This window comes from Synchiropus splendidus, chromosome 6 (assembly GCF_027744825.2).
Source record: "Synchiropus splendidus isolate RoL2022-P1 chromosome 6, RoL_Sspl_1.0, whole genome shotgun sequence".
Classification (NCBI taxonomy): domain Eukaryota; kingdom Metazoa; phylum Chordata; class Actinopteri; order Syngnathiformes; family Callionymidae; genus Synchiropus; species Synchiropus splendidus.
This window is the reverse complement of record NC_071339.1, coordinates 10,220,757-10,233,775: the sequence shown is the minus strand read 5'-3', so window position 1 is coordinate 10,233,775 and position 13,019 is coordinate 10,220,757. Positions and strand designations below refer to the sequence as shown.

Sequence of the window (13,019 nt, the reverse complement as noted above, 5' to 3'; positions counted from 1 at the left end):
ACAAAAGCAACAGCAGATGATGTAGCAAAAATCAACCATCATTACTGCGATTCTTTAATATATATATGTATATATTTTTTTACACTAACTTTGGTGAAAGAAAAAAAGATTCAATGGAACAAAAAGACAAATTCAAGCACTTTTTGGTATGGCATCTTCATTTCCATGACACAACAACAGTCTCGCGTGAGGTAGACTCGAACAGGTCAAGAGGTCGAAGCATTGCTGGCATGTGATAATGACGAGATATAAATATTTCCATGTTGTCAAAATGAGGTAGAAATGGTTACAGAGAATGCACATGATACAACGAAAAGTATTACAAAGATAACACTGAAGTCGTATGTCTCCTGAACAGGACAGTTTCATGTTCAAAATATCAATGAATCAAAGTAACGTCAAAATACTGTTTCTCAGCAGCAAAGTGGAAAACATTCAAGAGCTCCCTTTGTCATGAAGCTCTCCGAGAATCTGGGGGGAGGGGGGTAAACACTTATTTATAATCAGAGTTTGGTTTCAACAGTGAGATGAATGTCTTAAAAACCCAGTTTCACCTTCATTCCATTTGTGCTCGGAAGTCTTATGTGATCAATCCTGGGAATAAACTACGGCAAGCTGAGCTGTTCGATGTTCCAGTTGTGGTTTGGTTTGTCTGCTTTTGTTTGTCAACACAGATAGAGACGGGCCCGTATTTCATTCAGCTGTGCCGCAACCGGGCCGCAGCTTTCCTGGCTCCAACTTCCGAGGCACAAATCAGTAATGAAGTCGAGCAACGTGCTACGACGCAATGAAAAAGCATGAAGGGAAATGAGCTGATGAGGTTTGAGGGTGAGGCTCCAGTACTCGCCCACGCAATAAGAACCTTGTTAAGACATTGAATAGACAAATCTGTAGCAGCTACTGCGCTGCCTTTGCCCTGATATGTCTTTGATCACTCGCTTCCTCCCACCGCTAACTACGAATACTAACAATTTAAATGTCACTCATCATCTCCAACCAAAAAAAAACAACCTATAAGAGAATTACATCTATACATGAAGAAAATATGTTTCATATATTTAAAAACATCATCAATGTACATTATGGCATGTATGTCCTTTAAAAAAATCTGAATTACATTCAACATTTCAGGCCTTAGTATTAAAAAGGTCAATTTATTTCCCAGAGATAATATGTTTGTGTGCATGTGTCTATCTCCAAAAACATTTCCAAAATTTCCCATCAAGTTCATATATACCCATAGTTCATACCATATATATATGTGTGTGTGTGTGAGTGTGTGTGTGTGTGTGTGTCCATCAAAGGCCTTGTAAGTTCGTAGTTCTCCTGACAAGTTCAGAGTATTTGACAAAGCCGTGGCTTTGTAATCTAGCACCCCATCCCTCCCCCCCCAAAGAAACACCCAAAGGGATTAAAATACATTCTTATTTCATCATTCCGAGGTAACAATATTCTTCCTGAGTATTCAATAACACAAGTACTGCGCTGGTCAGGCGCAAAAGACAAAAAGAATGCATCTTAGAAAAGAAAACTCCTGACGGACACGCCTTCCCACAGAATGCCGTAAAGCTTGAATATGTCCGTTTGAACTGTGCGTCTGTGTCCTGTCTTTATTTACACTGCGAGTTTTGTGTGTTACCGTAGAGGTCCAGATATACTGTACTTCTCAAAAGTACTCTTTCATTGTAAATGTCGTGCGTTTTTAAAGCAAACATCGGGTCATTTTGGTTCCTTCCTTCCCACGTCTAACTAAAGTGAACCAACGTGGCGTGACATGTGGCGTGGTATTTGCCATCTAAACCGAAGCGGGAGGGTCAAAGAAAACAGGGAAGAGAAGGTAAGGGAGAAGGTTCCGAATCAGCGTGTCAGTTTGCAGTGATTGTGCTGATTACAGCTGAAAGCTAAGCTCACATTTTTCGTTATTGCTTTCCTTTCTGTTTTTGGTCTGAGATGATTTTCACTTCATGTTGAGTAGAACTATATTGCAGTCAAAGGCCTTCTACGCCATCAACGGCCACATGCTGTGTAATCGCTCCATCTTCCATAGCTGCCACCAGGCGGCGCTGCTGCCTCAGTAGCAGGGAGGAAATAAATAGTATCCTGAGAGAAATAGACACTCATCCAACTGACTGTCTCAATGTTCAAACGCAGAGAATGCCTCGACTTCACCTCTAAGACTAAGATGGCGGCCTCTGCCGATCTTTGGAAAACAAACACAATGATATATTTATATATATATAAAAGAGGCACAGCAGTTTCCCCTTTTGTGCCCATTTTTGTTCAAATGAAAAATGATCAACAAACGTGAAGTCACTGAGTGGGTTAATAACTTGTTTGGCTTGAACTCATCCTGGGCGGTCAGCGCCCACCGGTGGGGTCGTCAGACCGCGTGTGCGATGCAGGAATCTTCATGGACATTCTCTGCTGATGAGGAAAGTTGTGCTCCCCTGATACACTTTCTCCTGCAAGGCCTGAGGGTGGACTGTAGTTTCCTGTTCCACCATAGGGGGGCGTCATCAGGGGTTTTCCAGCTTTGTAGGCCTGTGCATCAGAGCTGCTCATGTCGTAGCCGTTGCCGTGGCCGTTACCTTTGCTGTGTCCATTTCCGTACTTTCGGTAGCGTGACCCTTCGCCCTCCGCTCCGTCCTGTCCTTCCTCTTCCATCTCGAAGGCTTTGCGCTTCAGGGGCACCCCAGTGTCTGCACTTCCACCAAGGCCGTGAGCAGGATAGCTGTAGTTCCCCCCTACCATTGTGGGTCTCGGGGCAAGAGGGGTCGGGGCACTGATGCCTGATGGTAAGTATGAGGCACTGGGGTGACTGTATCCAGAGGCCAGGCTGGTTTGGGGGTAACAGCCTGGTGGGTAGTTGTAGACTGGAGTGCTTGCGCCATAGCTGGGCACTAGAGTTGGGGTGGACTGCAGAGGGTGAAGTGGGGCAGGAGGAAGGGCGGAGCCAGGCTGGGGGCAGTATCCAGAAGGCAGATACGTGCCGTTATAAGCAGAGGGGTACTCCTGAGATGATGGGGCACTGCAGGAGCCTGCTCCGCTGTAGCCTGGTTCAGACGCCAAGTTACTGCTAACTACTGTTACACTTCCTGTCGCTGGGATGCCAACAGACGCAGATCCAACTTTTGAACTGCTCAGCGTATCCAATCCAGGGTAACACTCGATACCCTGACTCAGCGACCAGGGCTCAGATTCTGTCTTCAAGAAGGGTCCGGGCTCTGAATAGGCCCCAGCAGAAGAACGCTCATAAGAAAGCTCCAAACCTGAGTACTTCTCCGCGTAGCGCTTAAGAAGTGACGACGCTGTGAGGGCCGATATGTCATCGCTGGCCCATGGATAACCAGCCGGGGCGTAACCGCGGCGAGCGGTCACGGCGTAATGTTCATGCTTGTGGGTGGTCGGGGGAGAGGTGGTGGAGGTGACGTCTAGGTGCTGCTCAGGCCACTGAGATAAGGGGGCGGTGTGCTCCGGAGACCAGTGCATCTTCAACAGACCTGCCAGAAACAACACCAGAGAGGTTAGAGAATGGTGACAAGAGTTCCACTCAGCTTTGCAAAACTCAGTAGGAAGTCAAAAGTCCTGTTTCACATTCGTCTCTCCTCATAATCAGCCAAGTCAGCAAGCACTTGTCAATGATGGCCTGAGCCCTTCTGCACAGTCACATCCAGGCAGGGGACGGCCACTCTAATCTTTATGCGGAGCTGCCAACATAGCCCCCAGCCTGGTTTCCACGGCGATAAGCCTCTATCAACCTGCGCTCTGCCCGCTGCCTTTGCCTGCCTCACATTGGGACCATTGTTGTCTCTTAGAGAGTCTCTTAGTCCACAAAGCTACCCCCACTGAGCGTGTGATCTAATTTGGCCCAAACCTCAGGGGTGTGCTGGACAGAGAGGGAAAGGGGGTGGGTACAGCTCATAAGGGGGGCCAGAGTAGTTTCCATACAACACTGTGGCCACACTCTTACAAACAGCATCGCAATTGTTGCCGTCCATTCCAGCAGCAGTCGTGTAAGATTCAAGTGGCATTTTGCTTCCACACTTTGGCAAATAAAGTCATCCAGTATCCTGGAGGTTCTCAGCCTTGATTGGCTTTTCAGGGCCTTGTCTTCTTGAACTGGTATTAGGGCTGACATTCCAGGCATTGCAGAGTATTATTAAACTGTCCCGGCCACAGGCCTGGGTCTGAGGGGATCCCTGCAACAGCGCTAGAGCAGAGAAGCGCTGGTCAGATGCAGGACATGTGCAGGAGACGCTGCTCAGCCAGGTGTACATCAGATCAATGAATCTGAGAGAGGGCTTTATTTTCATCCTCTCTCCCTAAAGCGTCGCTGTGGAAGACCTGGCTCCATTTTATTTACAACAACGCTCCCTTCCTGGAATCGAGTAAATGGTGTTGCGAAAGAGGATATGCACTCCAAAACCGTCTCCATGCAGCCTATACTAGATTGTGTGTCACATGTCCTGCAGGACCACCAGATGGGCGTCTAAACGGTCCACATGTTGATCCCTAAATTAAATGATCCTTCAACCCAATAATCCCGCTGATCCAATCCAGGGATCGTAGCGCTCTCAAGCAGCACAAGCTCCACCCTGGATATGAAAACTCCCTGTGCTCTGGGGAATTCACCCTCAACATGTTGCTGGACAGCCACACAATAAACAAAGAGGGCAGGCTGCTAAAACCCTTCTGACTTGCTCAGACCAGCACACCGCATTACTTTTATTCACAAGCCTCTTTCTTTTCAATGTGAAAAAGATAAGGTGAATTTTTGTGAGTTGCACCGGGACTGTGATGATGCTGAAAGTCGCACACAAAACAGGGCGAGTGCTCAGCTGCTAGATAACCGAAGCTGAACAAATATTAATCTACACATTTTGATGACATTGCATCATGATGCCGGAGAATTAAGACTTAGATCTAACCTACATCATCTGACCCGCTTCTGGATGTAAACAACAGCCTCCATTTTCAGCCTTGTTGCAGCTTCCAGAGTGATTGTCTCCTGGTGTATATTATTTACTACGGCGCAGATTCTCACAGAAAATAGCAGGCACCAAGATTTACAAGCACTTGTCCAGATTGACGAAGGGCTGCCATCACTTCTCAATTTGCCAGGAGCTGCAGAATTCCAAGGACGCCTTGCTATTACTTAGCTAGCTTGAATAGGCTGGACTTTCAAATCCATGAACGGCAAACACACAATAAAACCACGGTGATTCAGCATGAAAACAAGCTTTAAATATTGAAGCCTTGATTTATGCTCCTAAAAATATTTCAATTTTTAGATCTTTCTTGTTTCCATTTTAAAATACTATAACAGTCAGACATGTTCAAACACCAGTACGCGGCGATACTAGTTGCTAGTGTGTTGTAAACTAGCAAATCATACAGAAAATGAAGGGGTGCGTTAACTCTTTTATATTTCAGTTCACATGATACTTTGGGGACTAAAGTGTCAGAAATGGACAATAGTTTAAAGTGAAAACACAAGCATTTGCTATATTGTTTAGAGGGAGGGGGAATCCAGCATCAAACAACAACAAACTACACATAACACATTTTCAATCGATGTTTGTCGATCTAAGATATATGTTTGGGATCTTATATTCCCATTTCCAAGAGAGTGCCGATCACATCCGAATATGCTGACAGCGCAATTGGAAGCAGAACGTTTGGCCATGTGGCCAAACTCAAACACATGCGACATATTTCACGACACATTACAGCATCCTCGTGTTACTTACTGGTCATGGCGCTGGCTGCTGGCAAGTGTTTGCCACTTTGCTTTCAATCTACTCCTCTCACCCCAGCACCACCAGATGGTCCATAATCTACCCGACACATATTGGATCTCAATAATCTGTTGTGTTGCAAATCCTCATCAAAATTCAGCAGAAGAATGTTCAAACTTATCGAGTGGATCTCCCGGAGATCAGACTACGGAAGAGTGCACTCCAGGGTCCGCATTGGTTTAAGGGCCAGACTGTGACAACCAGACTAATGAAGGATTAGATGATTGAAGGCTTATGCTAGTGTCAGCGCTGTCAGTCGCAATCAGACTGAAGTTCCCTGGACAACACGCGGAGCCCAAAAAACTACACCTATGGCCTCTGAAGCAGGCAGTGTGCACTGTCAAATATGATGCTTTGGAAGCCGTCTGATTTGAAATGATTCCTGTGCGGCGTAAAAGCCGAGTGGGGGTTTGAAGAGGGATGAGTGCGACAAACCTTTACTCTAATCTAACACCCCTCTGCTCTTGACCATGCTTGGCTTACCACCAGACAAAGATGAGAGCTAAGCCGGCTTGGTGCTCTGCAGCTTTCTTTAATCACTCTGATGATCATACTGTCGTACAGCAGCGGCGTTGGCCTCCAGTGTGGTGGCTCGCATTTCACCATAGACAACTTTGGAAGCTAGAGTGTATTTCAAAGAGATGGCGAGCACAAAAAAGCCATTTGTGTTTGACTTGTTTTGCAGCTTACAGCCCCTCCTCAAAAGCTTGCTGGAGGGAGCGGTCCAACTAACACATGTGTTTTGTGGTGAATCGATCACGTTTTGGTCATGTTTACAAATAGGCATGACCGGAAGCGGAGCAACCGCACACGCAAAACAACCTCTTCTGCAGCTACGTACTGTATTACCTCACACTGCTGATAGTTCTACATCTAGAAAGAGGAGTTTATCATTGCCTACTGTATGTCTCCCCCCCCCCCATGATGACTGAATCGCTGTGTGACAAACGTGTGACTAACATAGATATTTGTCTTAAAAAGACGCTCCACTCACTGGTTAGCAGCAACAACCTCACTGCACACTCAAGCACATGGAGCAAGTCTAAGACTTTAGTTGCAAAGTCACTTCAGAGTGAACAAATAAACACATGAGGGTCACTCAACCCCACCTCTTATAATGTGTCACAGACACTTCAAATGAGTCAAATCAGGCGGGTCTAAGGTCATCACTACTTCGCCTGCGCAGCTGAAGTCCAGAAATTGCACCAACAAATATTAATTAAGGAAAAGATGACAAAACAAGTGAACCCTTATCCTCCTCCTGACATGGATCCTCTCATGAACATGAAGAGTTTGGGGTATAACAACATAGGAGCTTGCCTCACTGCTACTCCCTACTACAATTTTAGGCTATTTAGGATGGATTTTACACATCTAAGTGAAATAGTCTTGGTCAATTCCTAATTTTCTATGCATGGACCTGTGAAAATCAGCAGAAGAGAGTCATGTCTCCTCACTTCAGCTGAACATCGACAGGCCTCTTTCATCTTCTCCTAAATATATCAGCATGAACTTAGCTCAAAGCCTGACTGTTCTTCCATTATATGAAGAGAAACTTCAATCTTAAATAAGTTCAGATTGTTCATAGACAGAGCATTCTCAAATAGCAGCAAGATACTTTGAAAAGTATATAATGGTTCCACGAATAAATAAAAGAAATAAAAATAGAAAAAAGAATAGAAATAAAAGAAGAAAGAGTCAGAACCACTCTGAACTCTCAACACTGAGGACAAATTAGTCTACTGAACTGTATGTTGTTTTTCCATTTGTTTTGAAACACTGTGAAAATCGACACTAACTCAATTGGAAACAACCGACTGGCTGCTTTTTCTTAGTGAACCTTGTCAAATTGCTGCAATGACTCAAGTGTCATGGAGTCTCGGTTATTGAAGATAAACATACTTAGAATTTGTTCCGTAAAAAGTGTGTCATATATGTCTTTACAAGCATAACGTTTTTTGTTTTTTTTAACTTAATACCTACATAAGAGTTGAGTCTTTTGTCATTGATGTGAAATGACACTGATGTGAAAAGGCCTGGCTCTAAAACGGCACTCCATTTCTGAGCTTATGGTGGGTCTGTGGTCTCTCAAAAACATCCAGGGAAGGATTCTTGTAAAGACCCAGGCCATCGATCTGATGAAGAGAGGCAGTGAAAATAGCCTCCACGCCATCCACAGCCCGCGTTAAAACCACAGAGAAATCCACACTTTTCTGGAGGATGCAGCAGCTATTTGAAACAGCCACCGTTGTCACATGATTCCCACATACTCTGCAAGTCATGCGAGCTTGCAGAGCGTCTGCTCGATGCGCGGCCCGTTGCATGGCCAGTATGAGTAATTAGAGGTTAATTAGATGAAAGTGGACATGGGGGAAGGGGCGAACTCAAATAGCATTTGGGGGGTTGTATGGCATCAGATGTTCCTGCTCAGCCGTAGAAGTGGGAGCAGTTTTTTCTTTTGGACGCTCTTGAAAGTGCGGTGGACAGATCATTGAGCAAAGTTGGTCTCAGTCTCTTGGAGCTTCAGCTGGTGAACAGACAGAGCGACTCCTGGTCATCGCTGGGATGAGTCAAGCCGCTGGAATGTCAGGAATCTAACCTGAGATCTATTTACAAAGCACATATCCTCTAAAAATGCTCGCACACTGTCCACTTCCAAAAGTAGGTGCGCCATGTTTGCTAACAGCCCAGTAATGAATGACCCCATCTGCGAGAGGCAAATGATCAGGTGATTTGTATGAGTTAGAGTTCATTCTCTCTGCATGTCAAGATCAATACGCAGCACATCGAGAGGAGCAACGGGACAAAAATATACGTTGAAGTCGCCGAGTGACCAGCGGCAGCGGAGCAGCACGGTAAATGAAAGTTGAGCGGTTACGTAAGCCACGATCAGAGTCTAAAATTGAGCTCATGAAGAGAATGAGAGGACACTTTCCCTTCCCCCTATGCTGCAGGCCGGTGCAGTCCACCCAGCCTGTATGCTGTCAGCCAGAGATACTTTATCATATCTGATTGGTTTTTAAACACCGACAAGTCAGCACCGGAGCGAAGGATTCGGCCCGAGCCGCCGCAGCGGTGAAGCGTAGCTCACCAGGGAAGGCCACTTCACTTTTGACTTGTTTTTTTTGTCTCATTCTTGTGTGTGGTAGTAAAGCCAGAGCTGTGTCCGAGCCTGTGTGGTCAGTTTCACCCATCCCCCTCTCTCCCTTTAGGTCTCTCTCTCTCATACACACACACACATGTGGCCTGCCTGCCCCCCCCCCCTCACTGCTTATTGTGTCCACTCATATATCAGGCTGCAGCTGACCAATGTCCTCTCCATCTGCCCTTCACTTTGCTGGCTCTGTCATTTTACCACTCTTTACCGTGGCACCTAATGAGGATCTAAGGTGTGCTATCATTTGCTTAACAAGCTCTTGTGGTTACAATGGAGGCCTAATGTGTGTGTGTGTGTGTGTGTAGGCGGAGGGCCATGTTTATGCGTCCTATTATAAAGCACTAATGACTGGCTGTTGACAGCAACCTACTAATGGCCCGACTCTTATTCACAGAAACGCTTCACCCTGGCGACTAGCAAGTCAAAGCCGCCGCTGACTCTGGCACAAGCGAAGCCGCCATGAGGCGTCGGTGACCGTGCTGTTGCGGCAGACTCATTGAAAGAGCCACGGTGGCACCATCACAGCCCAAACAAACAGGCGAGTCCCAGTCTCCGCCTGAAATCTATCAAGAGGCTGCGAGTCGTTTGGAAGGAGGAATGTGACAGATGCATGTTAGCAAAACTTCAGTCCTCTCTAAAAAGCCTCTCCCTCTGCCTTCCAGCATCCACTCGGCTGCTTGATGGAATTTTAAAATGCATGTAGAAGTAAATCCCTGTTGCATTATTCCAATCAGGTTAGTGTCGTAATCCTGTTAAAGCTCAGCCGAATCAATAGCACGGTCAATCAATAGAAGCATATTCATCAGGCCGGATAGCAACCTTTCATGCATGATCAGTGCACATGTTTGTGTTGTGCTGCTCGACTGAGACAAACACGATTTGGTGTGAAGAAAACACACTTGTTTTCGCCACACAAATGTGCCAAAGTTTGTGACTGGAGTGATGACAAATTTTCTTTTCGGTCCCCGTCATGGGGCTCAGCATCATGTGAGCTGTAAGAGACGCCTTGGCTAAAACATGCATATATTTTAATCTACAATCTCTGTGGTTGTTGTAAAAATACCAGGCCGCAAGAAACTGGCGTTTTGGTGTTATACACGCTTGGTATTTTGTATTCAATTGTACCTAAAACAAATGGATCGTCCATTTATTCCCTTCCAAAACTTGAAAAGTGACAAAAGGACACATTTTGTTTGCAACCTGTTTAAGCAAACTGCATCTGTGTTCACATGGCCGCGAAGGCAAAACAGAGGCCAAAGACTTTCTGTGAAATTCCTCAACATAAAGCTGCTAAAGCCATTAGCCGTCTCAACAGGACTCCTCTCTGTAAGCCGAGACCGGTTCGGACTCAGCTCCGTAAAAGTCGACTGGTGTGAAAGCAAATAAGTTGGCACTTACTGTAAGGGGTGACAGGACTGAGCATTCTGCAGTCCTGGCCCCGAGTTGAGAGGGGTGGACCGGCTCCGAGGGGTGTTAGCGAGGGCCCAGCTGCATGCTGCGCCGGGGCCTCTCTGGACTTGTGCTTCCCCTGGTTGTGTTGCTGCTGGCTGCGCTAGTGATGGGCCTCCTGCATCCGTTCATGGTTCGCCTCACTTCTCAACACTGCTTGCCACCTGAGGAGCGCACATGCCAGGGTCAGCAACGTCACAGCAACACATGGCGAGGGTGGCTGTAACCCACCAAAATCACAAAGCAACTTTTCCCATTCCCCGGCTTAGCCAACACAGATGCATGCGAAGCAGGAAAGAGCTCGGTAAGTGATCACATTCATTGACAAGGTTTCCAAATGCCCCAGGAACAGATGGGGCTTCTCTGACCGCTAACCACACGGCATGGATACACACATCGGCGGATACAACTTTTTGTAACTTTAAACCCACAATAGTCCACACACATGAGACTCAAACATAGCACTGTGCCGCAGTAATGCACAACACAAATAAAACATGGCGTAATATTTCACATATTCAAAAAAGACATGAGTATGCAGCTGCACCAGCAGCTGTCCATAGGCAAACTGAACCAAGTTGTTTCCAGAAATGAAACAAACCAGGTGAACTCGCACATAATCACCCGAAAATATGCCACAGATAGGAACACATTCCTGATAGCAGATATGGATCAAACACATGAAGCCCAAAGAAGAGAACATCTGAATGCTGCTGGAGTTACTGACCTGGTCATTCCTGAATCTGCCGAGGAGCTTCTTTAATTGAAAAAATAAAAATAAAAATAGTCCACCAAACAACTGCAAGAGGGCAGCCGCCGTGTTTGAATGTGTGTGTGTGTGTGTGGCTTGCACTCTGTACTGGGACCATTTCTTTCTCTCCCTCACCCTCCAGCTCCCTTCTCCCTCCCACCTGCCCTCCCTTCTCTCTCTCCCTTTCCTAGTTGACAACAGAGCAGCACATACATCCCCTCCCCCAAGCTCACCACCCCTCCCCCTCCCGCTCCATCTCTTTTGTTAAAACTATTTCAGCAGGAAGGGACAGAGAGGGAAAAAGTGACCAATCATGCCGTGTCAGAGAAAAAGCCTGTTTTCCCCTGTGGTGTGTGGGTGTGTGTGCTGGTGTGTGAATATGAGTGTTCTATCTGCGTGTGTGTACGCGCTCGCTTCCGATGGCCGCACTATGATGAATGTCTTGTGGGACATACCCTGCTGAAAAACACTGAATTTTCTCCTTTGCTGATCACATGAGAAGTTCAGTTATTGTCAATGACTTCTATTGATCGGCTATATTGATCTAAGTATTGTTGGGAGGGGTGGGGTTGAAACAAGCGTGTCAATATTACCTAATTCCCGCTGTACCCCATCCCCCCCGCCCCCCTGCCCCCCTCTGCATATACGGACAAATGACCTCTACATTGGCCTCAAACCCTTGACTAAGGCCTAGGTTAATTTTTTTCACCTGTAACTTATCAATATGTGCTCGCATGATGAATGCGCCGGCATGTTTTACTGCACTGGCATTTCTAAATATTCACAAACGTTTCCCCTCTCCGCTCCCTATACATGGAAACACAGCTGTGGTTCTGCATTTAGAGTTATGGTGGAGGCGGGACAATCTGCTCCACTGCTCATGTTTCTCTGCTGTAAACACTCAAGGTCCTGTGCCAAACACACACACACACACACACACACACACGCACAAGCACATGTTAGACATGTGTGAGCAATGGTCAAGAGCGCAAACTTTTCCGTGGTCGTGCCACTTTTAATTCTGATTCCTACGGACTATCATGGGCGCTGCCTACTGTGCGGTTGCTTTTTAACACACTAGCATTTGGATAAATCTCTGCAGCTCTTTGAAAACAGACTGTGCACTGTATAAGAAGCCGCTCTTGTGACATAATAATGTCACACGGCCAATCGAGTTTTGCCTGTCCGACATCATAATGGGTTTAAGTGTGTCATTGTGTGTTTTCTCCGGTCCATGGCTGAAGATTTGCAATTTTTTAAGGGGATCATCTCACCTCCAGTTGAGTAGCTTGTGATGCCATAAACTATGGAAATGAACAGAGGGTTACAAATTCAAACCACTGCTTTACTGTGCCTTCAATACTAACAATAGTGTCCGACCAAACTGTTGTGTAGCTTGCTACACATTTTTTTCTGGATCCAGCAAATTGGGAGAAATCCGTTACTGGTATCAGCTGAAAAAAAAAAAATCCATGTTGTGCCGCACCACACAAGACCTTTCATCAGGTGACTCAGAGGAGCACCGGCGGCTAATGCAGCACTCAGCTCTTTCTTCTCTACCTGCTTTGCTGACAGACACTGAAAGAAAATGGCCACTCTGTTGTTTTGCAAGCAAGGAAACAATACATCTAAACAATCACAAATGTGCTGCGGGGGCTGTTCTATTCATCAATGATCAGTTTGGCTGTTTGATACAGGGCCAGTGTGCAGTGGAAGCCCCCAGATGTGCTCTCCTGTTACGTCAGGAGCACCTTCGCGAGCAGCCATGTGGCCCAAAGCAGGTCAGCGGGACGAGCCGCGGGACAAAGGGCAGAGTGTGCGCTAATGACTGCAGTGCAAAGGTGCGGCTATATCAGCGGGCTGG

At 46.3% G+C, this 13,019-nt stretch overlaps 1 protein-coding gene across 2 annotated transcripts; it reads right to left on the bottom strand.

Annotated features, from left to right (window-relative positions):
• Window positions 1-11,276, bottom strand: fignl2 (fidgetin like 2). Of its 2 annotated transcripts, XM_053868190.1 has the most exons (3): window positions 11,132-11,276; window positions 10,354-10,568; window positions 1-3,500 (listed from the first exon to the last, which is right to left on the bottom strand). In XM_053868190.1, exons 2-3 carry the CDS (start codon window positions 10,376-10,378, stop codon window positions 2,359-2,361), a joined length of 1,167 nt encoding a protein of 388 aa, XP_053724165.1. In that variant the 5' UTR covers window positions 10,379-10,568; window positions 11,132-11,276; the 3' UTR covers window positions 1-2,358. The 2 variants fall into 2 exon arrangements, with proteins under 2 accessions (XP_053724165.1, XP_053724166.1); XM_053868191.1 differs by lacking the exons at window positions 10,354-10,568; window positions 11,132-11,276 and adding an exon at window positions 5,751-6,010.
• Between the last annotated feature and the right edge of the window lie 1,743 nt (window positions 11,277-13,019).